Below are 25,908 nucleotides of genomic sequence, written 5' to 3' on the forward strand. Positions count from 1 at the left end.
AGTAAGTGTGTAAAAATATATCCCCAGCAATTTCTATAATTCAACTTCTAATATCTGCGTATTGTAAAATAAGAGTGTAAGCAATTGATTAATATCCAAAACCAAACAAACAAAACGGATTGCTTTTGGGGTTTTCTCCAATGACCTTATACACTTTTTAAAATGATTCACAACCATTTTAAGGAATAACTCAGAAAAGAATATAGCCAAGACATTTATTTGATGTAACATTACATGCTTGGTTTAATACGTCAATCTTCAGTTATCACTCAAAAGTATAAATATATATACAAGTAATTGTATTATACAGATATATCTTCCCATAAACACTAAACACTGTAGATAATTGTAGTAATTATGGCAATCTTAGTGAAAATCAGATCTCGGTGAACCATTTGTTTATCATAATCCTGGTAAATAAATGTTTTCTCCATCTTTATTATACAGAAAGTCAATTTTGAAAGAATTTTAAATGTAATATTTTTTAAATGGAGTTTGTAAATAATTTTAATTTTGTATTTGAATGCTAAACACATACACAATCACTAATACACTTCAGTGTTTAGATTGAAGTTATTCTGGAACATTACTGCCACCCAGTGTTGCTTTTCTATATTACAGATAAACAAGTACTTATATAGTGTATCAGACACTTGTGCATCAATTACTTGCAGAAGGTGAAGCTTTTTAAGAGAATACTGCCCGACTACTTTACAAGAAAGATGTTGATGAGCTGGCTTACTGTGTACAGTGTGCTATGCTTAGTGCTTTTCTTTTGATTGGCATTTTAAATGCAAAAAATGTCTTTCTTATATTGATATATTTTTTATATATATACATATAAAATTATAGCCGAAGTATAATTTTGACTGAGCTATTTACCCTTTCAGTAATCGCTGGGTCCCTATCAAATGAGGGTGTTAAGGTGCAGACACTGGTAACATAAACAGTGTATACCACAAATGCTGCATTTGTTAAACAATTCTTCCATAATGTGAATGTGCAGGCATACGTGACTGGGCATTTAATCTGCTTTTGTCTAATAAGGCTTTGTTCACACAGAGTTAGAGTTAGTAAGATTCTGACGCGGAAACGTCCCAAAATCTGTGTGAAAGACGCCTACAATAAGCATCCAGTTCATTTCAATGGGAAACCGCTCCGTTGTTCATATGGGGTAGAATTTTCTGATACGGAAAGGGCATTTTAACTTCTTTGAGGCAGAATCTGTGAGTATTCCACCTTGAAGTTTCCCATTAAAGTAAATCCACCAAACCATGCCACAAAGCCGCACCGAAAATTGCTCCAAAAAAGCCTCAAATCCGCTCTTCAGTTAAAAAACGCATCTGTTTTGCAGGCAGTTTCCACGTTGAATGTTGTGGCCTCATATTTACTCTGTGTGAACGTATGGCTGGAATCCCACATCCAGTTTTTTGTGCCAAAGCCAGGAGTGGATCCAAAAAGAAGGTAAAGTATCAATGAAAGACTAATACTTCTCTTCTCTTTTATATCCACTCCTGTGTTTAACTTAAAAAACGGTATCAAATACTGCATGTGTGTTTTCAGCCTAAAGCTGTATTCACTGGGACAGATTAACGGTCTGTGTACTTTGAGTCTGAACTAGGACTGGATCTAATTATATAGGGAAGCAGGAGAACTTTTCCTACGGGAACAATTTTCTTGCTTCTCACAAAAACCCTCAAAAAATGTATGTAAATTCAGCAAAAGCAATGAGTGGTTTTTAAATGGCTTAAATCTACCTTTTATCATGTAACTGCTGCCATATATGCAAAGGTCTTAATGAAAGGCTATAAAGATAATTGTTAACATTTTACAAAATGAAGAAATTCTTTGACAAATGATGCCAGCTTTTCTGATATCTCTACAGGTAATGTGTATAGCATATCACCTTCCCCCAGGTAGAGAGGCTAAAATTTGTAAATTGCCCGTTTAACAATCCTTTCTAGGGAGAAGTTCTGCCTCATAATCTCACTTCTGAGAATCCAGGTAATCTCTGCAGACCCCACGAATAATACTAGGAACAATTTGCTCCAGCCCTGGGAATTCTCTGGTGAAGAATGTGTGGGAATTCTTGGGTTCAGATGCCATATCCTTCAGGTCTTCTAAAGGTGCCCATGCAACACCCACAGAAAACACAGTCACTCCTGTATGCAAAAACAAGCGAATATATTAGCTGTAACTAACTGCAGTTTATACAATGAGAAAAACATTCAGAGATATTATTATTAACTAATCATACATTGAAAGAAAAAACTCAATTTAAGCTACTACAGCAAAGGCCTTCCGGAGCAGAATGTCTAGTTAGTGGCTGATATAGGCATTTACAGTAGTTGGCACCCAGCTTTTCCTGATTTGAGAGGCAGATCTTCCTACTTTTCAAAAGGACTACATAACTATGTTGAATTGTCATTGAGTCATTGAGAAGTGGGGGAAAACAACAGTACAATATGTACCCGATAGACTTTTATGTGTGCCATATAAGGGCTCTGCACAAATCAAAGCTGATACTGTACTGTAATATGGTTGGGCCAATGAGGAAGTCTCATACAGTATTTTTCTATAGACATTAAACTAACATCTGGCCACAGCGTTTCTGGCGCCCCCATGCTGAAAAACGTGTTGAAACGCTTTGTATGAATCTGGCTTTAGGCTTTTTATTAAGTAATGCAGTGGTGTCTAGTTGCAACTGGTAGATTCTGATTTCAGGCCACTACAGAAGGCTGCTTTTCTACTGGATTTTAAAATGCAGAAGGAGAACAACTTCTGCACTGGTTCACAATCAGATGTAGAGGTCTGGGAGCACTTGGGCAATAGTGACCATAATATGGTAAGTTTTGAAATAATCTAAAAAAAAAAACGAAACTAAGGAGAGCTACCAAAACCTGTAACTTTTAGAAAGCAAAATTCAATCAACTATTGGATAGGTTTAGTCTGGTAGTATGGAATTATGTAAGTTAGTAGGAATACTGAAGCTAAAAGGGGAGTTTTTAAAAGCTATATAAAGCTTTGAAAGAGATTTTTTTTTATAAAAAGGTCAATCAGTGTGATTGGTGCAATTTTATAATTAGTTTTTCATAAAAATGCAATTTACTTTTTGAGATATTGCTGCTTTGTATTCTCTATACAGAGCAACTGTTTCGTTCGCTAAATCCTGTTCCCGTCAGGTCTGTGGGACTGACGGGATCAGTGAAAGCGGGTCCTGCGTGTCTTTGACACGCAGAATCCACATTTTATCCATTACATCTAAGTTCATAACTTAGATGTGATAGATTACAGGTGGATCCCACTGTCACTGAACCCGTCAGGTCCGCGGGACTGATGGATTCAGGTCTTAGTGAATGATACAGCTGCTCTGTATGCAGAATACAGAGCAGCTGTATCTCAAAAAGTAAAAATAAATTAATTATCATTTTTCATTAGACACACTAATTGACCTTTTTATTGAAAAAAAAAAAGTATATGTATATCCTTTTCAAAGGTGTACATAACCTTTAAACATATATTACATGAATTGTGTGGTTATTTTATACCCTCTGGTAATAAGATGTCTAGACATAAAAGATGATCAATTTGGCTCAATAGGAAAATTCTAAATATAGTAAGACAAAAACACAGGGCATTTAAAACATTGAAGGCTGGGGGTTCAGAATAAGCATTCTAGGTTTAGAAAGTTCTCCATAGGAAATATAAAAATTAAATCAAGCTAGTAAAGTTATCCACAGAAGAACACATTGCTGATGACTTTAAAATGCCCCAAAAATGTACAAATCTAAATAAATGTAAAAAAAAAAAAAATAATCTGATAATATTGGCTTTCTAAAAGACGACCATTGGCATATCATTTTTGAGGACAAAGGCAGGGCTTTAGATATTTCACACATGCTTTTTCTCTGTGTTTACGAATGAGCTGCCAGTGCCGGATTTTCAGTGGGACAGTAATAATGGTTCCCCACCCCAATATTACCTGCTTAACACAGGAGGAAGTACAGCTGCGTCTGAACAAATTAAATATTGATAAATCCCCTGGTCCAGGCGGCATACATCTACAGGTATTAAGGGAATTGAACTCAGTAAAGGACAGACCATTGTATCTCATCTTAGACTCTCTTGTAACAGGATCAGTGCCATGGTATTAAAGGACGGCTTATGTTGTACTAATTTTTAGGACGGTTAAAAAGGTGAAACCAGATAATTACCAACCGGTAAGTCTGACATCTGTGGTATGTTACATTTTTTAAGGTATTCTAAGAGATGAACTGCAAAAGTATATGAATAATCTAATAACTGATACATTTTTCTACAACTTGATTGGAGTTCACCTGTGGTAAATTCATTTGATTGGACATGATTTGGAAAGACTCCCCTGTCTATATAAGGTCTCACAGCTGACCATGCATATTAGAGCTAAAACCAAGCCATGAGGAGGAAAGAACGGCCTGTAGAGCTCAGACAGGATTTTGTAGATGAACATATCTGGAGAAGGGTACAAAAAAAATTCTGCTGCATTGAAATTTTCCAAGAGCACAGTGGCCTTCATAATTCTTAAATGGAAGCAGTTTGGAACAACCAGGACTCTTCCTAGAGCTGGCCACCCCACCAAACGAAGTAATCGGGAATGAAGGATCTTGTAAGAGAGGTGATCAAGAACCCAATGGTCACTCTGGCTGAGCTCCAAAGATCCTGTGTGCAGATGGGAGAAACTTCCAGAAGGTCAACCATCACTGCACTACTCCACCAATCTGGGCTTGATGGAAGAGTGGCCAGAAAGAAGCCTCTCCTCAGTAAAAGACACATGAAAGCCCGTCTGGAGTTTGAAACAAAAGCACCTAAAGCACTCTCAGACTGTGAGTGACAAGATTCTGTGGTCTGATAAAACCAAGATTGAACGTTTTGGCCTCAATTCTAAGCGTCATGTCTGTAGGAAACCAGGCACTGCTCATTACCTGCCCAATACCATCCCTACAGTGAAGCATGGTGGTGGCCGCATCATGCTGTGGGGGTGTTTTTCATCGGCTGGTGCAGGGAGACTGATCACGGTTGAGGGAAAGAAGAATGGAGCAAAGTACAGAAATATTCTTAATGAAAACCTGAATCCAGAGTGCGCTGGACCTAAGACTGGAACAAAGGTTCACCTTCCAACAAAACAATGACCCTAAGCACACAGCCAAGACAACACTGAAGTGGCTTAGGGACAACCTAGTCCTTGAGTGGCCCTGGCTTCAACCCAACTGAACAACTCTGGCGAGACCTGATAACAGCTGTCCACCGACTGTTTCCATTCAACCTGACAGAGCTTGAGAGGATCTGCAGAGAAGAATGGCAGAAAATCCCCTAATCCAGGTCTGCAAACCTTGTGGCATCATACCCAGGAAGACTAGAGGCTGTTATTGCTGCCAAAGGTGCTTCAACTAAGAACAGAGTGAAGGGTCATTTTAGTTTTTCCTTTTCAATAAATTAGCAAAGATTACTAACATTCTGCTTTCATTTTGTCATTATGGGGTATTGAGTGCAGGATAATGGGGAAAACTTGAATTTTTGGTATTTTAGCACAAGGCCTCAACATAACAAAATGTGAAAAAAATGAGAGTCTGAAGACTTTCCGGAAACAATGTACATTGAAAAAGGATTTTATATTGTACCACAAAACAGCCTTGTACTGAAGCTACAGACACCGGGACTGGCAAACAATGTATGCATATGGGTCAAGAATCACTTAAGGAGCAGAGAACAAAGAGTCGTTGTAAATGGTACTTTCTCAAAATGGGCTAACGTCAGAAGTGGGGTACCATAAGGATTTGTGTTAGGCCAAATTATTTTTAATCTCTTTATTAATGACCTTGTGGATGGGATTGATAGTAAACTTTTTGCTGCTTATACAAAACTTTGTAGAATTCGTTAAATCCATTGTAAAATATTACAGAAAGACCTAGATAAGCTGTTAGTATGGACAAAAACATGGCAGGTGAATTTTAATGTTGATAAATGTAACGTAAGCAGATACACAGCAATAATAGTATTAATGCATATACATTAAATGGAATAAAACTGGGGATGACAGAACAAGAAAAGGACTCAGGTATTCTGGTTGGAAATAAGTAAATCGGCAATACTCAATGTCAACAGCAGCTATAAAGGCAAATACGATTTTAATTTGTATGAGAAAGAGATAAAAACCTGTGATTACCAATGTAATATTAGCCCTCTATAAATCTCTTGTAAGGCCACATCTTGAATATTGGATTTGGGCTCCCCATTCTAAAAAGGATATAGGAGAACTAGGGAAGGTTCAAAGGCGGGCGACTAGATTATTTAATGGGATGGTAGGTCTCTTTTATTATGAAAAGCTAGAAAATTTGGGCTTGTTCAGCTTGAAAAAAAGACTCCTTAGAGGTGTTCTTATAAGCATACATAAGTATATACAAGTACAATACAAAGAACTAGCACATGATTAATTAATTCCAAGAACTATACAAAGGGCCATAAAAAATAAATTGCATGTGGAAGAAAGGCGTTTCAGACATTAATATAGGAAAGGGCTTTTTAAAGTTAGAGTAGTCAAACTATGGAATTCCTACCCCAAGTGGTAGTAATGGCAAATACTATGACAGCATTAAAAAAGGGCTAGAAGCTTATGTAATGATGAATGGCGTTGGGGGTTAGAATCAATGAATGATGCATAATTGATTGAGAAAAGTTGAACCTGATGCCTTAGCTTTACTTCACAGCAATACCAGCAATTAAATACATGCAGTTTTGTAAAAACAAATTTTTCTAGTAAAAACACAGTTTCCTGCAAAACTGTAACAAAACACCACAAAACCCTCACTAAACTGGCTTGATGCAGATTAGAAAAAAAAAAAACAGCATACCCAGACAACTGTATGGTTTGAAACCAGAATGTGTGAATTATTTAAAATAAATCCTATTTACTACAGTATAAAGTTTTGCAGGTGAATTTAATGGTTTATCTTATCATAGACAACCCCTTTTAGAATGCAGCCACTAGAACGATCGGTTGATCACCCTGAGTCCTGCTCCTGGCACCCTCGGCAAACAGCTGAATTGCCGTCTTTGTAGTACAAGGATGGTTCGAGTCCGCCAGATATGAAGATCTGCTTATCGGACCCCCATCTTTGATGTCTTCATGCGATAACCCCTTTATTTTACTGAACACAGCCTAAGGGCTCATGCACACTGCTATACAGTATTACAACTCCAGTTTGTATAGAGCCATAGAGGTGCATGAAAAAAATTGTGGCATGTTTCATCAGATGGCCTTAGTTTTAAATGTTTGCGTCAGGTGAGACCTGCACCTGTGAACTTTATTTCTCATTTACCTGCTGTATGTGCTGCGATGGCTGGACCCCTGACGTCATCATACGACTGCCCATCAGTTATAATGACCAAGAAGTTTTTGTTGTGTCCATCCTTGGTTGGCTGGAATACGTTGCGTACGGCAAAATTGATGGCATCCCCAGTAGCAGTGCCTCCACTCATATACCGCATGTTGTAAAGGGCTCGTAACACATCCTCCTTATTGGTGTAATCATTCAAACCAAACTCTAAGCGTTGATCATAGGTAAACTGTACTGCTGCCACTTTTGCACCCACATCAGAGATCTCAAATGCACGCACAATATTACTCATGAATTCCAGCATAAGACGGAAATTTTGGTCACCAACACTACTGGAGCCATCAATCAGGAAAGCAATGTTGACAGAGTTGTAACAGGTCTTGCTGCAGAAAAGCTGCTCATGTGTACACAACTTCTGGACCAGAGGCTTTGCGAACTTTGTGGTGCCAAACCAGTTTTGCATGTGGAAGGAGAAAAAACTGCTATTCCTGCAGACAGCCTGGAGAATACAAAGTACAGTAATGTAATTGTAAAACTTTTACCCTTTTATGCTATATCCTAAAATACTATTCCTGACCTATTCGGGATCTGAGTGACATAGAAATCAATGGGCGCATAACAGGGGTGGTCTCCCTGGCAATAATGACCATTGGTGGCTAACCACCACAATAATTAACACAAGGCCTTTTTTTTTTTTTTTTTTAGCAGTCACTTAAACTAATACATTTGAATCAGGATTAGTGGGTTCTTTCAGCAATGACCTCTCGGGACTGCCCTAATGCCGGAATGGTCAGTACACCCCTGACCCAAAGTGTGAACACACGTAAAAAAAATCATGACATATGCATGGCACATTACAGAGGTATTTTCCGTAAGATGTACTACAACACAATTGCACATGGTCTACCCCTGGGTTTGTATGCACATGTATGCCATTTGCAGGAGGCATTAGGATGGTTTCAGACAGTCGTAATGGCGCTATATTTTAGCATCCATATTATGGCTGTAGTACATGGACCTTCTGTGGTTCTAGTGGACTAACCACAGAGCCCTAGGGTGATCTAAGACCAGTTCCGTCGAACTGTAGGACGTCCAGCTACTGCAGCATTAATACAGACATTAAAATGCAACCTCATTGTGGCCATCCGAAACCGGTTTTAGGCCGGGTTTCCACGGGTCCTGATACACTGCGTATAAATCAGCAGCGTATCTGACCTGGAGAACGCAGTACCTCCCGTCCGAAAAAAACGCAACGCAACGTGGTTTTCGGCCGGAATTTCCACTGTGGAATGCAGCACTGACGGAAAAAAAAGTCCATACTTACCCCCCTCTCTCTTCTCTGCGCGTAGTCCGGCCTCCCGGGATGACGTTGCAGGCGATGTGACGCTGCAGTCTATGATTAGCTGCAGTGGTCACCTGGGATGAAACGTCATCCCAGGAGGCCGTCTGCTGGAAGAAGGAGTGCGTTCTGGGTAAGTGTGATTTATTAAAAAAAATTCTCGTCACGATTTCTGCGGCGTAATCGCTGCGATTCCGCCGCAAGAGTCGCAACACTTGGCTTTCTGTTGCGGGTTTTGCATCCCCATTGAATTCAATGGGAAAAACCTGCAACTGAAAAACAGCAAAAATGCAGCATAAATTGACATGTTGCGGAATTTAATTCTGCACGGCAGATCATTTTTTTTTAACGTTTAAGCTGCATTTGTTTTCCGCAGCGTGAGCATGAGATTTTCTAAATCTCATCCACTTTGCTGCTACTGAAAATGCTGTGGAATTTCCGCACAGAATTCCGTTGCGGAAATTCTGCAGCGTTTACGCTACGTGGGAACCCGGCCTTAGACTCTTCTCAGCAGAAAAAAGTGCATCTAAGGGCAGATTCACACGAACGTTGCGTTTTTGCGCTCGCAAACAACGCAGCGTTTTGCGAGCGCAAAAACCATTTGACAGCTGCGTGTGTCATGCGTGTCTGATGCGCGGCTGCGTGATTTTCGCGCAGCCGGCATCATAGAGATGAGGCTTGTCAACGCCCGTCACTGTCCAAGGTGCTGAAAGAGCTAAATCTTTCAGCACCCTCGACAGTGAATGCCGAACACAACAGCGAAAAACCTGTAAAAAAAAAAGATAAAGTTCATACTTACCGAGAACTTCCCGGCCGTTGCCTTGGTGACGCGTCCTTGGTGACGCGTCCTTGGTGACGCGCCTCTCTTGACATCGGGCCCCACCTCCCTGGATGACGCAGCAGTCCAAGTGACCGCTGCAGCCTGTGATTGGCTGCAGCCTGTGCTTGGCCTGTGATTGGCTGGAGCTGTCACTTGAACTGAAGTGTCATCCCGGGAGGTCGGACTGCAGGAAGGAGACAGGAGTAATCGGTAAGTTAGAACTTCGTTTTTTTTTTACAGGTTAATGTATTTTGGGATCGCAAGTCACTGTCCATGGTGCTGAAACAGTTTAACTCTTTCAGCACCATGGACAGTGACTATCTCCTGACGTCGCGTACCGATAATTTTTTTGCCGGGATCGGCCAAAACGAGTTTGGCCGAACCCGGTGAAGTTCGGTACGCTTGTCCGGCTTCGCTCATCGCAAAGACACTCCGTTTGGATGTTCGGAAACAGAAAAGCACGTGGTGCTTTTCGGTTTTCATTCATCCTTTTCACTGCTGTTGCGCGAATCACGCTCGTCCCACGGAAGTGCTTCCGTGTGGTGCGCGTGATTTTCACGCACCCATTGACTTCAATGGGTGCGTGATGCGCGAAATACGCAGAGTTATTGAACCTGTCGCGCTTTTTGCCCAGCAGACAAACGCTGCGCAAAAAGCACGGACTGTCTGTACTGCCCCATAGACTTGTATTGGTCCATGCGTGCCGCGTGAAAACCACGCGGCCCGCACGGACCGAATACACGCTCGTGTGAATCCCCCCTAATAGTCTGAATGAGATAGTGGCCTTTAAATTTAATCTCCATACAATACCTAAATTTGTGTGCATTTTGAGGTCTGAAAAATACAGTATACACATACATTATTCAGTTTATAGACAATGCTGCAAACTTACAAAGAAAAATTAAGAAAAAAAGCATAATACCATATATTAAAATGTAACAACTCACTTTGTGGCAGCTATTAACTTTAAGGCTATGTGCACCTTTGAAATCTTATTTTTTAACAAAAATATGTATCCGTGTGTTTGGTGCAACTTTCTAATGACTTTTTATTCAAAATTAGTTTTACTTTTTGCGATCCAGCTGCTTTGTATTCTGTACAAGAGATGTCCTATCTAGCGCTGAAAGCTGTATCAGTCAGGTCAGATCACACAGGATCGAGCTGTTACCGATCACATCTAAGTTAATAACTTAGATGTGATAGATAACAGGTGGATCCTGTGTGTCAGAGACCCGCTGACACTGAACCCGTCAGTCCCGCTGACCAGACAGGTTCAGGTCTTGTCGCTAGATACAGCTGCTCTGTATACAGGATACAAATCAGCTGTATCTCCAAAAGTAAAAACTATTTTTAATAAAAAAAAATATTTAGAGAGTTGCAACAAACACACTCATAGACCTTTAAATTAAAAACAATACAAAAACTATTTCAAAGGTGTACTTAACAATTGATGGAGACATCTGCTTATCAATGCTCAATATACTTTGATAGTTGACATTGCTTTGAAGGGGCTGATCTCACACAACTACAATATTATTAACCCTGTTACACAGAAGATCTTTTGGCCTTTCCCTGTCAGCTTCCGGTGATCCAGGACAATATCAGCTTCTGCTCCTAAGTGGTTTCATTAACTGCCTATTCATTTATATAAATAAATTTGTCAACTGCTGGATATTACAGAAGGATGGTGTTGTTCATGGCAATATTCTGCGCAGACAGGGGCGTAACTAGGAAAGACTGGGCCCCATAGCAAACTTTTGACTGGGGCCCCCCTCCCCTGGGAGTCACACAACCCCCCCACTTGTAGATAGTGCCTTTTTTACAGCCCCCCCGTAGATAACGGCATACAGCCCCCCTGTAGATAACGCCATACAGCCCCCTGTGGCGTTATCTACAGGGGGGACTGTGGCGTTATCTACAGGGGGGACTGTGTGGTGTTATCTACAGGGGGGACTGTGTGGTGTTATCTACAGGGGGGACTGTGTGGCGTTATCTACAGGGGGGACTGTGTGGCGTTATCTACAGGGGGACTGTGCGGCGTTATCTACAGGGGGGACTGTGTGGTGTTATCTACAGGGGGGACTGTGTGGCGTTATCTACAGGGGGGACTGTGTGGCGTTATCTACAGGGGGACTGTGCGGCGTTATCTACAGGGGGGACTGTGGCGTTATCTACAGGGGGGACTGTGTGGCGTTCTCTACAGAGGGGGCTATATGGCGCTAACGCCATACAGCCCCCACTGTAGAGAACGCCATACACCCCCTGCAGGGAACGCCATACACCCCCCCTGCAGGGAACGCCATACAGCGCCCCCTGCAGGGAACGCCATACAGCGCCCCCTGCAGGGAACGCCATACAGCGCCCCCCTGCAGGGAACGCCATACAGCGCCCCCCTGCAGGGAACGCCATACAGCGCCCCCCTGCAGGGAACGCCATACAGCCCCCACTGTAGAGAACGCCATACACCCCCTGCAGGGAACGCCATACACCCCCCCTGCAGGGAACGCCATACAGCGCCCCCTGCAGGGAACGCCATACAGCGCCCCCCTGCAGGGAACGCCATACAGCGCCCCCCTGCAGGGAACGCCATACAGCGCCCCCCTGCAGGGAACGTCATACAGCGCCCCCCTGCAGGGAACGCCATACAGCGCCCCCTGCAGGGAACGCCATACAGCGCCCCCCTGCAGGGAACGCCATACAGCGCCCCCCTGCAGGGAACGCCATACAGCGCCCCCCTGCAGGGAACGCCATACAGCCCCCCCTGCAGGGAACGCCATAGAGCGCCCCCCCTGCAGGGAACGCCATACAGCATCCCCAACCCCCCAAAAAAATGCGACCTACAGTGTTGTTGTGTCCTACAAATAACATGCATCCCATATCCACAGGATAGGGGATACATGTGCGATCGCTGGCATTGATAGGGGGAACGGGGGACTGAAAGTCCCCCCAAGTTCTCCATGACTAACCTCTGACTTCCGGCGTCTGTGTCGGCAGCTCAATAAAAATGAAAGGAGCGCTGGTCACGCATGCGCACAAGCGCGACTGGCGCCCCATTTATTTCTACGGAGCTGCCGTCACAGACCCTGGAAGTCCGAGGTTTGTGATGGAGAACTTCAGGGGACTTTCAGTCCCCCGTTCTCCCTATCAATGCCAGCGATCACACATGTCTCCCCTATCCTGTGGATAGGGGATACATGTCTTTTGTTTAATGGCAGAGCGGGGAGATAGCTCCCTGCTCTGCCGTAGTGATCAGTGGCGTCCCGCTGTAGCAGCCATAGCAGCTGCTAGCGGAGCCTGCGGCCATGGTGGGGGCCCATACCGGCGGGCGACACGGGCCCCCTCATGCCACGGGCCCCATAGCAGCTGCTACGGCGGTAGTTACGCCACTGTGCGCAGAAGCTAATAATGTAGCAGACATGGACATAGCCACCTGCTTGAAGCCCTGGTAAGTAATCTTTTTGGAGGGTGTAAGATCGTCTCATCTCTGGGTAAACGCAGGACTTTTTATTTTTGTCTGAACATGATAATCCTAGCTAGCTGTACTGAAAGCGGCTGTCCAGGATTAGAAAAAGGGGCTTCCTTTTTTTTTTTTTTTTGCAGAATCAGTGCTATATCTATCCATTGACTTTGTCTGGTATTGCAATTTATTAATATTCAAAAGCATACCTATATTTATAATCTATCTTGGACAACCCATTTAATTAACAAATTATTCATGTAGTATTGCTATGAGTGAATCATTACCCCAAACTTTTACTTCTTAAAATGGATGTCCTTAATCACCTTGTCTATAAACGCTACATCCTGCACCATTCCAAGCTCTTCTGGAGATGGAGGAGCCACAGACACAATGAAGACATTAATGCCATATTCCCGGGCTATTATACCCGCCTCTTCGATGTTGTCAGAGGGCCAACCATCTATAAACACCACCATAACTTTTGGAATTCCTTTTCGTACTCCATTTGCATTAGTGAAGAAGTTTTGGGCAGTGTGTTTAACGGCCTTTCCTTTCCAAGAAAGCAAAAATATAAATTCATCATAAGATTAGACTTTTCATTCTCAAATTACACAGCATTACACTACTTTCAGACAGCAGTGTTTTACTCAGTATTTGTAAGCAAAAGCCAGTGGAGCATGCCCCTGCAAGAAGCCTGTAAGCCTGTGCAGCAAGGAGAGATGGTAAGTGCCTATGTGTGTCTATATGTCTGTGTGTATATGTGTCTGTGTACATATGCCTCTGAGTGTGTATATGGGTATATATTCCAGTATGTATGTGTGTGTGTGTGTCTGTGTGTGTGTGTGTGTGTGTCTGCCTATGTGCCTGTGTGTATATATGTCTCTGTGTGTAAATATTTTTCTGTGTGTGTGTGTGTGTGTGTGTGTGTATATATAAATATATATGTGTGTGTGTGTATCTATCTGTGTGGGTATAGTTATCGGAGTGTGATATCTGGGGTGTTACATAGGGCTGCAGGTACTGATGCAGCCATCTCTAACTTGATTATGATAACTTGCTGCAGCGTGATATCACACACAAAAGTTATAGAAAAGTCATTAAAAAAGTCAAGATAAGAGATCTAGCCATAGTTTATTTAATGCGTTAATAGTCAAGGTAAAGACGGCTACACCTGTAACAACTTATACATTATCTATACTCTGAGAGTTGTCACTGTGTTATCTGTGATGTTACATAGGACTGCAGGTAACACTATTACATTATCTGTACTGAGAGAAATATCACTGCGCGTTATCTGTGACAATACATAGGACTGCAGGTAACATCTACTACATTATCTGTACTGTGTATATGTGTGCCTGTGTGGGTATATATGGGTCTGTGTGTGTATATGGGACTCTGTGCATGTATATATGTTCCTGTGTGTGTGTATATATATATATATATATATATATATATTTGCCTGTATGTCTATATATGTGCCCTTATGTATTTGTATATGTTCCAGTATGTGTGTATATATGTGCCCTTGTGTGTGTGTATTTATATATATATATATATTTATTTATTTGTAAACACACCAGGCACTTATATATATATATATATATATATATATATATATATATATATATATATATAAAGTGCCTGGTGTGTTTACAAATAAATAAATATATATATATATATAAAATGTGTGTGTGTATGCATGTCTGTATATGTACCTATGTGTGTATATATATATTTGCCTGTATGTCTAAATATGTCTTTATGTATGTACAGCATATATGTTCCAGTATGTGCGTGTCTATATGTAGCGTCTATGGCCGCAGACCATCTGGATTACTCACGCCCCGACGGCTTCAGCCATGGATCTGTGAGTGCTGACCCGCATGTCCTCCCCAGGAGACACCAGGGCTCAGTTCCGCTCCGGTCCGATGTGTCCCGTAGGGTGTACACGCACGCTCGTGCCCGGCCTTAAAGGGCCAGCGTGCGCATATGGGAATTATCATTAATTAGCCGACTATAAGAAGGGCCCTGCCCCTTTGCTCATTGCAGTGCGTGGTTGTGTTTCCCTATGTTAGTCTTGCAAATGGTCCCTTAGTGTTATCCTGTTCCCGTTGTTCCTGTGCCCTGCTACCTGTACCTTGTATCCCGTGCTATTTGTTCCTGTGCCTTAAACCTGTTGGAATCCTGTTGTGCCACCGTTTCCACCTGCTGTGTTACACCACGTCTGGTGTCGACTGTCAAGGTCCCATCTGTGCCTAGCCGTTGCTACTGTCCGAACCACTACAGTTACCCTTGTGCTTGGACTATTTATATATTCACTTGGTACTCTTTTGGCCAGTTGCTATCCCGCTACGGAGGTATGGCCCAGTGGGTCCACATACCCACAGATCGTAACACTATATATGTGGTTAATTTTTTTTATTTGTGGAGGTCAGCAATAGAAAGTCCCACACACCAGTGTGAAAGTGTCCTAAGACCCTTTTTAACAACGCAGTATTTTATTACACCTTCACAAGCATTTTTTTTATTGTTCCAATGAATTAAAATTAAAAATAGTAACATACTACAAACAAATCCTTTGTAGTCTGATCTTGCCATCATAATCCCTTCCATCTTTCCCCTACCTCTTGCTAACCTACAAAATGTACGTATTACGTTAGTAAGAAGCTAGAGACAGGTAGGAGTGTGACTGAAGGATTAGGCTACATAGGGTTGGTTTGTAGGCTGTCACCACAGTCTGATGCATAGATACAAAGGAGCTTTAGACAAACTGATTTTTAAATGAGACTGTTTGCAAAGTTGCTTTATTTTTAATTTTAGATGTATTGGAGAAATGAAAAAAAAAAGTTTGCGAAGGTGAACCTTCCCTTTTTAAATTGATCTTTTTAGATGCAATGTCCAATTTTCTTTTTAAGTAATGAATTGCTTCTCAGAGATTTGCTACCTACAACATATACAAATAACTAACATTTTATTGATCATTTGCTTTTTTACGCTTTCACGTAGTCCCATGGACAGAAGCAGTAAGGAAAATGACTGACACGTTACAACTCAATATAAGAAGTTTTCATTTACATATACGACTGATAATAAATTTCAAAAGCCTTACTTATTTTTGCACGTGACCTGCATATAATCTCTAAAGGGCAAAGTCCTAACATGTCATCTTCTGGTCATGCAAACCGTCCCTTTTCATGTGTTATTACCAGGGCCGCCATTAGGGCAGTACTGGCGATACTGCCGTCAGGGGATCAGACATGCACTTTATAAAAAGGGGCCCGCTCCCCGACGTGGCTTGCTGCCTCTCTGAGGGTGTGGTGGCACTAAAACCAGCCGCCACCCTCTCCTGCACTATAATTGTACCTTCGTCTATAGGACGCAGATACAATTACATGCATTTGTGCTGAATGGCAGGGCAGGCTCTGTGCCCTGCCGTTCAGTGCCTTTCAATACCGCTTGCATCACTGAATAGCAGGGCAAGGCACTCTGCCAATCAGCGTTGGTCAGCCTCAGCAGACCTGCTTAGAAGAGAGCAGGCTTACATTGGAAAAGGACTGCGTGGGAACGGGATAAGGTAAGTATGTAAAGTTATTTTTTTCTGTAAAAAGTGTGAGTGGCAATATGTAGGGTACTATCTACAGGGGAGGCTATATGTGGGAACTATCTAGAGGGGGGCTATATGTGAGGTACTATCTACAGAGGGGCTATATGTCAGGCACTATCTACTGGGGGGCTATATGTGGGCACTATCTATGGAGGGGCTATATGTGGGGTACTATCTACAGGGGGCTGTATGTGGGGCACTATCTACAGGGGGATCTATGGGGGCCACCATCTACAGGAGGATCTATGTAGGGCACTATCTAAAGGGGGCTATAAGGGGAACACTGTCTACAGTGGGCTCTATGGGTGGGGCACTGTCTAAAGGAGGCTCTATGGGGGCACTATCTACAGGGCTCTATGGGGGCACTATCTACAGGGGGCACTGTGTGTATGTGTGTGGGACACAGTGTATGGTGCTATTATAATCAGGGAGACAGTGTATGGTGCGGTTATAATCAGGGACACAGTGTATGGTGCTATTATAATCAGGGACACATTATATTGCGCTATTATAATTAGAGGTACAGTGTATGGCGCTATTATATTTAGGGGCAGAGTGTGTGGCACAATGAGCATTTTATCTTCGTTTATAGGTGCAAATATGTTTGAAAAGTGAGGAGCTAAAGACATCTGAGCGGCAAACTGCAGAAATGGGGTGTGGCTTGGAGAAGTCATCATAGAGGACTGGACCAAATGGAGAAGAAAAAAGAAAAAGACAACTAGTAGAAGACATCACCTGTGAGTCATTTAATGTAAATGTTTATTCTGCATCTAATCAATACTGTAGTCACTTTATGATCTACAGCGAGATGATGGGTGGTATGATTTTTTTTTGTGAAACAGTAACTCCCAGCATATCCTTACCCTGTAGTATTACGCCATTCAAACCAATACCGCAGGGGTTGCACTAAATTGAGCTGTATTTGTGCTGGTTTAGTATTTATGTACTGAGGTTGGTTCCGGTGCTGTATTTATGTACTGAGCTTGGTTCTAATACTGTATTTATGTACTGAGATTGGTTCTGGTACTGTGTTTATGTAGTGAGCTTGGTTCTGGTGCTGTATTTATGTACTGATCTTTGTTCTGGTGCCGTATATATGTAATAAGCGTGGCTCTGGTGCTATGTTTATGTACTGAGCTTAGTTCTGGTGTTGTATTTTTGTATTGAGCTTGGTTCTGTTGCTGTGTTTATGTAATGAGCTTGATTCTGGTGTTCTATTTTTGTACTGAGCTTTGTTCTGGTGCTGTATATATGTATTGAGCTTGGTTCTGGTACAGTATATATAGGATATATTTATAATAACAAAATTGCAGGGCAGAGGGAATTGTTTTCAATTCATTGTATATTTAATGGGAACCTGTCAGGATTTAGACCCTTAAACCACCACCATGCGGTAATACATGACCTGACAATGTTTCCATACATTCCCTTGTATGTTTTTTTCATATGCAGCAAAATCTATAAAATTTACTTTTGAAACGGCGCACGCTATATGCTATCAACTCATGGGGCGGTGCCGCTATCCTGAAGAGTCACATAGTCCTGTCTCCAAACCCATCTTTCTATGCTTGATTGACATCCCCCTGGCTGTTATACATCCCTGCCAGTCTCCTCCAACTGTCTCAGATGCACCATTGCTTGGTACTCCTTGGTCACGTACACGTAGCGAGGTATACACCGCGCGGCTTCATCGCTGCACTGCGTATGCCAGGGAAGTACAAGGAAACGGCTCATCTGCAAGAGTTGGAGGAGGCTGCTAGTTATGTAGAACAGCCAGGGGGATGTCAATCAAGATCGGTGGGGGCGCCATTTCATTTTTCGCCTCAGGCAGCAGAAAGGCAAGAATTGGCCCTGTTTATTTGCTCATGTCAGTGGGGCCCTTTTGATTTCACTTTGGTGAAAAGATCAGGTCCCATCACAGAGCCACGGCCTGTTCCTTACACCAAGTATTATATGGTATAAGGGCAGCTATGGGTGCATTATACTGTATGGGGGCATTATACTGCATCTGTTTTGGCTTTATACTGTATGGGTGCAACTATGGGGGCATTATACTGTATGGCGGCAGCTATTTGCCATTATGCTGTATGGGAGGCACTATGGGAGCATGATACTGTGCGGGCTAAATTGAGTGTGTATAGGCGGGGATTGGACGGGATTAGAGTCGTGGCTTAAAATTAAAAACATTGCCGCACTATGAGCAGCGCATCGGTTGTCCCTCTTTGCGATAGTTAATGGTTGGGAGGTATAATAATAATTTTTTTATTTATTTATATAGCGCCAACATATTAGGAGTTAGATTAGGGAATGCTATAGGCCTTTCTGAAAAGATGTGTTTTCAGGGCACGCCTAATTCTGTGAAAGTTGGGAATTAATCTGATTATCTGGGGTAGCGCATTCCAGAGGACTGGTGCAGCATGAGAAAAATCTTGGATACAGGAGTGGGAGGTTCGGATTATGGTGGATGCAAAGCCCCTGCGAAAGTGTCTCCTTACTGCCCTCTCAGCTAGATAGTGCTATATGTGTGGCACTATCTACAGGAGGGCTATATGTGGGCACTATCTATGGTGGGGCTATATGTGGGGTACTATCTACAGGGGGCTGTATGTGGGCACTATATACAGGGTCCACTATCTACAGGGGGATCTATGGGGGCCACTATCTACAGGGGGATCTATGTAGGGCACTATCTACAGGGGGCTCTATGAGGAGCTCTGTCTACAGGGAGCTCTAGGGGGGCACTGTCTACAGGGAGCTCTATGGGGGCACTATCTATGGTCGGCTCTATGGGGGCACAATCTACAGGGTGCACTGTGTGTATGTGTGGGACACAGTGTATGGTTCTGTTATAATCAGGGAGACAGTGTATGGTGCTATTATAATCAGGGACACAGTGACACAGTTTATTTGATTAACAACTGAACAAGCTTAATTTGGCCTAGATGTGAGCATCTACTCCCCTATATAGTTAGTTGTAGCATAAGGGGAAGGCACTCGTGCAGGGGTGTCAGGAATGCAGACGTAATTTCTACCTAAGTGTCATATTGGCCAAGAGTTGCTGCAGTTATACATGGCAGTTAGGCAGGGAAAGTGACAGGTAAGCTATATGGACTAAACATACACATTTTTTTACATAATTTATTCTTTGGACATTTTTACTGCTTCCTATCCGAAAACCATCACAACATGTTTACTACCTCACTCCTCGTTGTAGCTGTGGTTTGTTTACAATCCTACCGCCCATTTATGCCTTTGCTTAACTCAATCCACATCAGTCCCTCTCTCCTTCCCTCGCTCATGTACAGTTTCCATGCACTACTCACATTCTTCCTCAATCACCTTAAACCATCTCATTCCACTGCTCAACACAAAAGACACGCTCATAAAACACAACCATTTGTGGACTCTCTCCATTCTCCTGCTACCAGCTGCAGTGAACATCTTTCCCAACCCTGGTCATCCCTTTTCTTCTGCCAAGCTCAACTCCTTAACTGCCACACATAGAAACCCTGCTAATCTTCTTAACATTCCTTGTATGTCTTCTCCTGTCTCTTTTAACTGTGCGCTCTGGAATTCTCGGTCTGTGTGCAACAAACTCACCTTTATTCACAACTTATTCCTTTCTAACTCTCTCAACCGCCTGGCTATTACAGAAACATAGCTACAGCTGTCTGACACTGCTTCCCCTGCTGCTCTATCTTTTGGTGGTCTCCATTTCTCTCATGCCCCCAGACCTGAGAACAGACAGGGTGGAGGAGTAGGCATACTTCTTTCCCCACACTGCACTTTCCAGGTCTTTCCCCCATCATGTTCACTCACATTTCCTTCTTTTGAAGTCCACACCCTCAAGCTCTTTCGCCCATTCTCCTTCTAAGTGGCAGTTGTCTACCGCCCCCAGGGCTCACCATGTCAATTCCTGTATAATTTTGCAGCCTGGCTTCCACAATTCCTGTTTTCTGAAACACCAACTCTCATCATGTGTGACTTTAACATCCTCATTGATAACCCAATCTCCTCACCTGCCTCCCAGTTTCTAACTCTCCTACACATGAAGACGGCCATTCACTTGACCTGGTCTTCATCCGTCTCCGCTACGTTTCTGACATTAATAATTCTCCTCTCCCGCTCTCTGACCATAACCTTCTTTCCTTTACTATCAAAAATTCTCTGCCTCCACAGGACATGCCTACTTATCAGATATACAGAAATCTACATGCCATTAACACTCAGCAACTCAGACCGTCTACAGTCCATGTTGTCCCCTATCTCTTCCATCTCATGTCAATCTGGCCGCCAAACATTACAATAACACTCTCAAAAATGCTTTGGATGAAGCAGCCCCCCCTACACTCCGAACCACCCGGCAAAGTCGTCCACAACCCTGGCACACACCTCAATCCCGCTTTCTTCAGCGGTGCTCGTGATGTGCCGAACATCTGTGGAGAAAATCGCACTTGTCAGCAGACTTCCTCCATTACAAATTTATCTTGAGAACTTACAACTCTGCCCTTCACAGAGTCAAACAAGTCTATTTCACCTCTCTCAGCTCCACACCATCTAATAATCCAAAACGTCTCATTGATACTTTTCAATCCCTCCTTAGTCCTAAAGTGCAGACGCCAATCACGGATCTCAATGCTGAAGACCTGGCCACCTATTTTAAGATTGAAATTGACAACATCCGGCATGATATTATCTCCCAGTCCCCTAGTAACATCGATCCCCTTCCCTCCGGCACGCCGTCTTCTTTACTTTCAGCATTTGACCTAATAATAGAAGAAGCCTCTAGGCTTCTTTCTTCACATCCTACTACCTGCCCCAGTAACCCTAACCCCTCACACCTCATCCAGTCCCTCTCCCCGGCTCTCACTAGTCACCTGACTAAAAATTTTAACCTCTCCCTTTCTTCTGGAATTTTTCCCTCCTCTTTTAAACATGCCGTTATAAATCCATTACTGAAAAAAATAACTCTTGACCCATCCAGCGCTGCTAACCACTGACCTGTCCATAATCTCCCCTTCATCTCCAAACTCCTGGAACGCTTGGTCTACTCTTGGTTTATCCGCTATCTCTCTGTTAACTCAATTCTTGACCACTTACAATCCGGTTTCCGCACTCTACACTCCACAGAAACTGCCCTTACTAAAGTCTCAAATGATCTCTTGGCAGCTAAATCTTATGGCAAATACTCTCTCCTCATTCTTCTGGATTTCTCTGCAGCCTTTGACACTGTAGACCACAAACTCCTACTTATCATGCTCCACTCTATTGGCCTTAAAGACACGGCTTTCTCTTGGTTTTCTTCCTATCTCTCTGACCGCTCGTTCAGTGTGTCATTTGCTGGTTCTACTTCTTCTCCTCTTCCCCTTGCTATCGGGGTTCCCCAGGGGTCAGTACTAGGTCCGCCTCTGTTTTCTCCCTACACAGCCCCTATTGGACAAACCATCAACAGATTTGGCTTCCAGTACCATCTCTATGCTGATGGCACCCAATTATATACCTCTTCCCCTGACATCACCCCTGCTCTAATACAAAACACCAGTGATTGTCTATCTGCTCTCTCTAACATCATGTCCTCCCTCTATCTGAAACGGAATCTTTCTAAAACTTAGCTCCTTGTTTTCCCACCATCTTCTAACCTCCCTAGACCTGATGTCTCCATCTCAGTGTGTGGTACTACCATAACTCCTAGGCAGCACGCCCTCTGTCTTGGGGTTATTTTTGACTCAGATCTTTCTTTTACTTCACACATTCAATCACTTTCACACTCCTGTCACGTTCACCTTAAAAACATCTCCAGAATCCGCCCTTTTCTTACTGTAGAAACAGCCAAAACTCTCATTGTTGCTCTGTTTCTCTCTCGTCTTGATTCCTGTAACTCATCACTAATCGGTCTTCCATTCACTAAACTCTCCCCTCTCCAATAGATCCTAAATTCAGCAGCTAGGCTCAACTTTCTGACCACCCACTACACCAATGTTTTACCCTCTGCCAGTCACTGAACTGGTTGCCCATACTCTTCAGAATTAAATTCAAACTTATTACTCTCACCCACAAAGCTCTCCACAGTGCTGCACCCCCTTACATCTCCTCCCTCATCTCTGTTTACCACCCTACTTGCAACTCTACATTCTGCCAACAAACTTATATTAACATCTGCCATAATCCGAACCTACCACTCCCGTCTCCAAGATTTTTTTCGTGCTGCACCAGTCCTCTGCAATTTTCTACCCCAGACAATCAGATTAATTACCAACATCCACCGTTTAAAACGTGCCCTGAAAAAACATAATTTTAGACAGAACTATAACATTCCCTGATCTAACTCCTTTCCCTGGCCACCCATTACATTAGTAATGAGGACCCCTTATTCAGTAGTATCCCCCACACTCCTTGCACACTAATACACTTCATGTCTGTCATACACTGACACTGGCTGGTTACCGGCTCATGCAGCATTATGTGTACTACCCCATGTGTATGAAAGATGGCTGGACCATTGTACTTAAGCATTTTTTACACTTTGTGTCTCCCTTATTTCCTTGTATTTGTACAAGGGCACTGAGATTGTATGCTTTTGCGAGCAGGGTCCTCACTCCACTTGTTTGAATTGTAAATTAGTATTGTCAATATGTAAAGTCTGATATTGTCTGTACAGTGTACTCCCTGAACTGTAAAGTGCTGCGGAATATGTTGGCGCTATATAAATAAAAATTATAAAATTTTTATTATTATGGTGCTATTATAATTAGGGACACAGTGTATGGCGCTATTCTAATTAGAGGTGCAGTGAATGGCGCTATAATATTTAGGGGCGTAGTGTGTGACACCATGAGAATTTTATCTTCGTTTATAGGTGCAGAAATGTGTGAAGCTGAAGACATCTGAGCAACAAACTGTAAAAATGGACTGTGGCTTGGAGAAGTCATCATAGAGGTCTGAACCAGATGGAGAAGAAAAGAGAAAAAGACAACTAGAATCTGAGAAGACATCACCTGTGAGTCATTTAATGTAAATGTTTATTCTAACTCATCAGTACTGTAGTCACTTTATGATCTACAGCGAGATGTTGGAAGGTATGATTTTTTTTGTGAAACAGCAACTCCCAGCATATCCTTACCATTGTTCGGGCTATGCTTGGAGCTGTAGTTTTACGCCGTACAAACCTATACCACAGGGGTCTCACTAAATTGAGCTGTTTTTATGCTGGTGCTGTATTTATGTACTGAGCTTTGTTCTGGTGCTGTATTTATGTACTGAGCTTGGTTCTAGTACTGTATTTCTGAAATGAGCTTGGTTCTAGTACTGTACTTGTGTGGTGAGCTTTGTTCTGGTGCTGTATTTATGTACTGAGCTTGGTTCTAGTACTGTATTTCTGAAATGAGCTTGGTTCTAGTACTGTACTTGTGTGGTGAGCTTGGTTCTGGAGCTGTATTTATGTACTGAGCTTGGTTCTGGTGCTGTATATATGTATTAAGCTTTGTTCTGGTGCTGTATTTATGTACTGAGCTTAGTTCTGGTGTTGTATTTTTGTACTGAGCTTGGTTCTTTTGCTGTATTTATGTAATGAGCTTGATTCTGGTGTTTTATTCTGGTGTTTTATTTTTGTACTGAGCTTGGTTCTGGTGATGTATATATGTATTGAGCTTTGTTCTGGTACTGTATATATGTATGCGCTTGGTACTGGAGCTGTAATTATATAGGATATATTTATAATAACAAAATTGCCATGCAGATGGAATTGTTTTCAACTCATTGTATATTTAATGGGAACCTGTCAGGCAGTTTTAACACCTTAAACCACCACCATGCGGTAATACATGACCTGACAATATTTCTATACATTCCCTTGTATGTTTTTTTCATATGCAGCAAAATCTATAAAATCAACTTTTGAAACGGCGCACACTATATGCTATCTACTCAATTAAGGATCATGGGGCGGTGCCGCTATCCTGAAGAGTCAAATAGTCCTGCCTCCAAACCCACCTTTCCATGCTTGATTGACATCCCCCTTGCTGTTATACATTATTACCAGCCTCCTCCAACTGCCTCAGATGCGCCATTGCCTTGTACTCCTTGTTCACGCACCGTGCAGCAAGGTGTATGCTGCCCGGCTCCCTGATTATTTGCTCACGGAAGTGGGGCACTTAAGATCAGGGCCCATCATGGAGCCCCGGCCCATTTTTTACACCAAGTTTATGCTATATAAGCGCAGCTATGGGTGCATTATATTGTATGTGGCCATTATACTGCATGGGGGCATATGTGTGGGCTTTATACTGTATGGGTGCATCTGTGTTGGCTTTATACGGTATGGGTGCAGCTATGGGGGCATTATACTGCATGGTGGCAGCTATTTGGCATTATACTGTGTGGGGCAGCTATTTGGCATTATACTGTGTAGGAGGCACTATGGGAGCATGATACTGTGTGGACTAACTTCAGTGTGTATAGGCGGGGATTCGGAGGGAGGCGTGGCTTAAAATGAAAAGAATTGCCACACTACGAGCAGCGTACTTGAAAGTTGGGAGGTATGCAAACCGTAGGTCTGGGCGATTTAATCAAATTAATTTGATTAATTCGCCCTCAAGGGCTCTTTTCCGATTCTGTTTTTTAACAGATTCATAGAATCTATTCTTTAGTGTCGCTGTCGCGCCACACTGCAAGGGGAAGCTCCGCGCTGCCTCCTCGTCACTTTCTCGTCCGCCCTGTTCTGTCTTTGTTTCCCCATGGTACTGCTGTTCTGTGCTGAACAAAATGATACAGGACGGAACAGGAGTTCCGTGGTGAAGCAGGGACTTCTAGTACATAGTCACAGCACTGCCTGGCTGTAGATAGCACCCCATTGCAGATCGCACCCCCCATTTCTACCTTGTAGATCGCTATACAACCCCCCTTATAGATTGCACTGCTGTAGATAGCAAACACATGCAGATCGCACCACCAACCCCCTTGTACCTTGCAGGTTGCACCCCCCTTGTACCTTGTAGATTGCACCCTGCCCTTGTACCTTGTAGATCGCACCCCCCTTGTACCTTGTAGATCGCACCACCCTCCCGTGTACCTTGTAGAATGCACCACAACCCCCCCCCCCTTATAGATCGCGCCGCTGTAGCTCCCACTAGGAGCTGAATCCCCGGCCAAAGTGTCAGCAACCTCTGGACGTGGATTCAGCTCCTAGGGGCAGCTATAGCGGTGTGATATACAAGGAAGGGGGGTGGGGTTGCGCTCTACAAGGGAGGGGGTGGGGTAGTGATCTACATGTGGAGGTGAGATCTACATGTGGGGGTGCCATCTACAAGGGAG

General features: G+C 42.9%; 1 protein-coding gene across 1 annotated transcript in view; it reads right to left on the reverse strand.

Annotated features, from left to right (window-relative positions):
- Positions 1-237: 237 nt before the first annotated feature.
- Positions 238-25,908, reverse strand: part of COCH (cochlin) — a 146,257-nt gene continuing 120,586 nt past the window's right edge. Inside the window, exons 9-11 of the mRNA XM_075844668.1 lie at positions 13,316-13,542; positions 7,356-7,872; positions 238-2,162 (exon numbers count right to left, since the gene is read on the reverse strand). Of these exons, the coding sequence (XP_075700783.1) occupies positions 1,987-2,162; positions 7,356-7,872; positions 13,316-13,542 (920 nt within the window). The 3' untranslated portion in view covers positions 238-1,986. The remainder of the gene's footprint in view (positions 2,163-7,355; positions 7,873-13,315; positions 13,543-25,908) is intronic.

This window comes from Rhinoderma darwinii, chromosome 12 (assembly GCF_050947455.1).
Source record: "Rhinoderma darwinii isolate aRhiDar2 chromosome 12, aRhiDar2.hap1, whole genome shotgun sequence".
In the NCBI taxonomy this organism is placed as follows: Eukaryota; Metazoa; Chordata; class Amphibia; order Anura; family Rhinodermatidae; genus Rhinoderma; species Rhinoderma darwinii.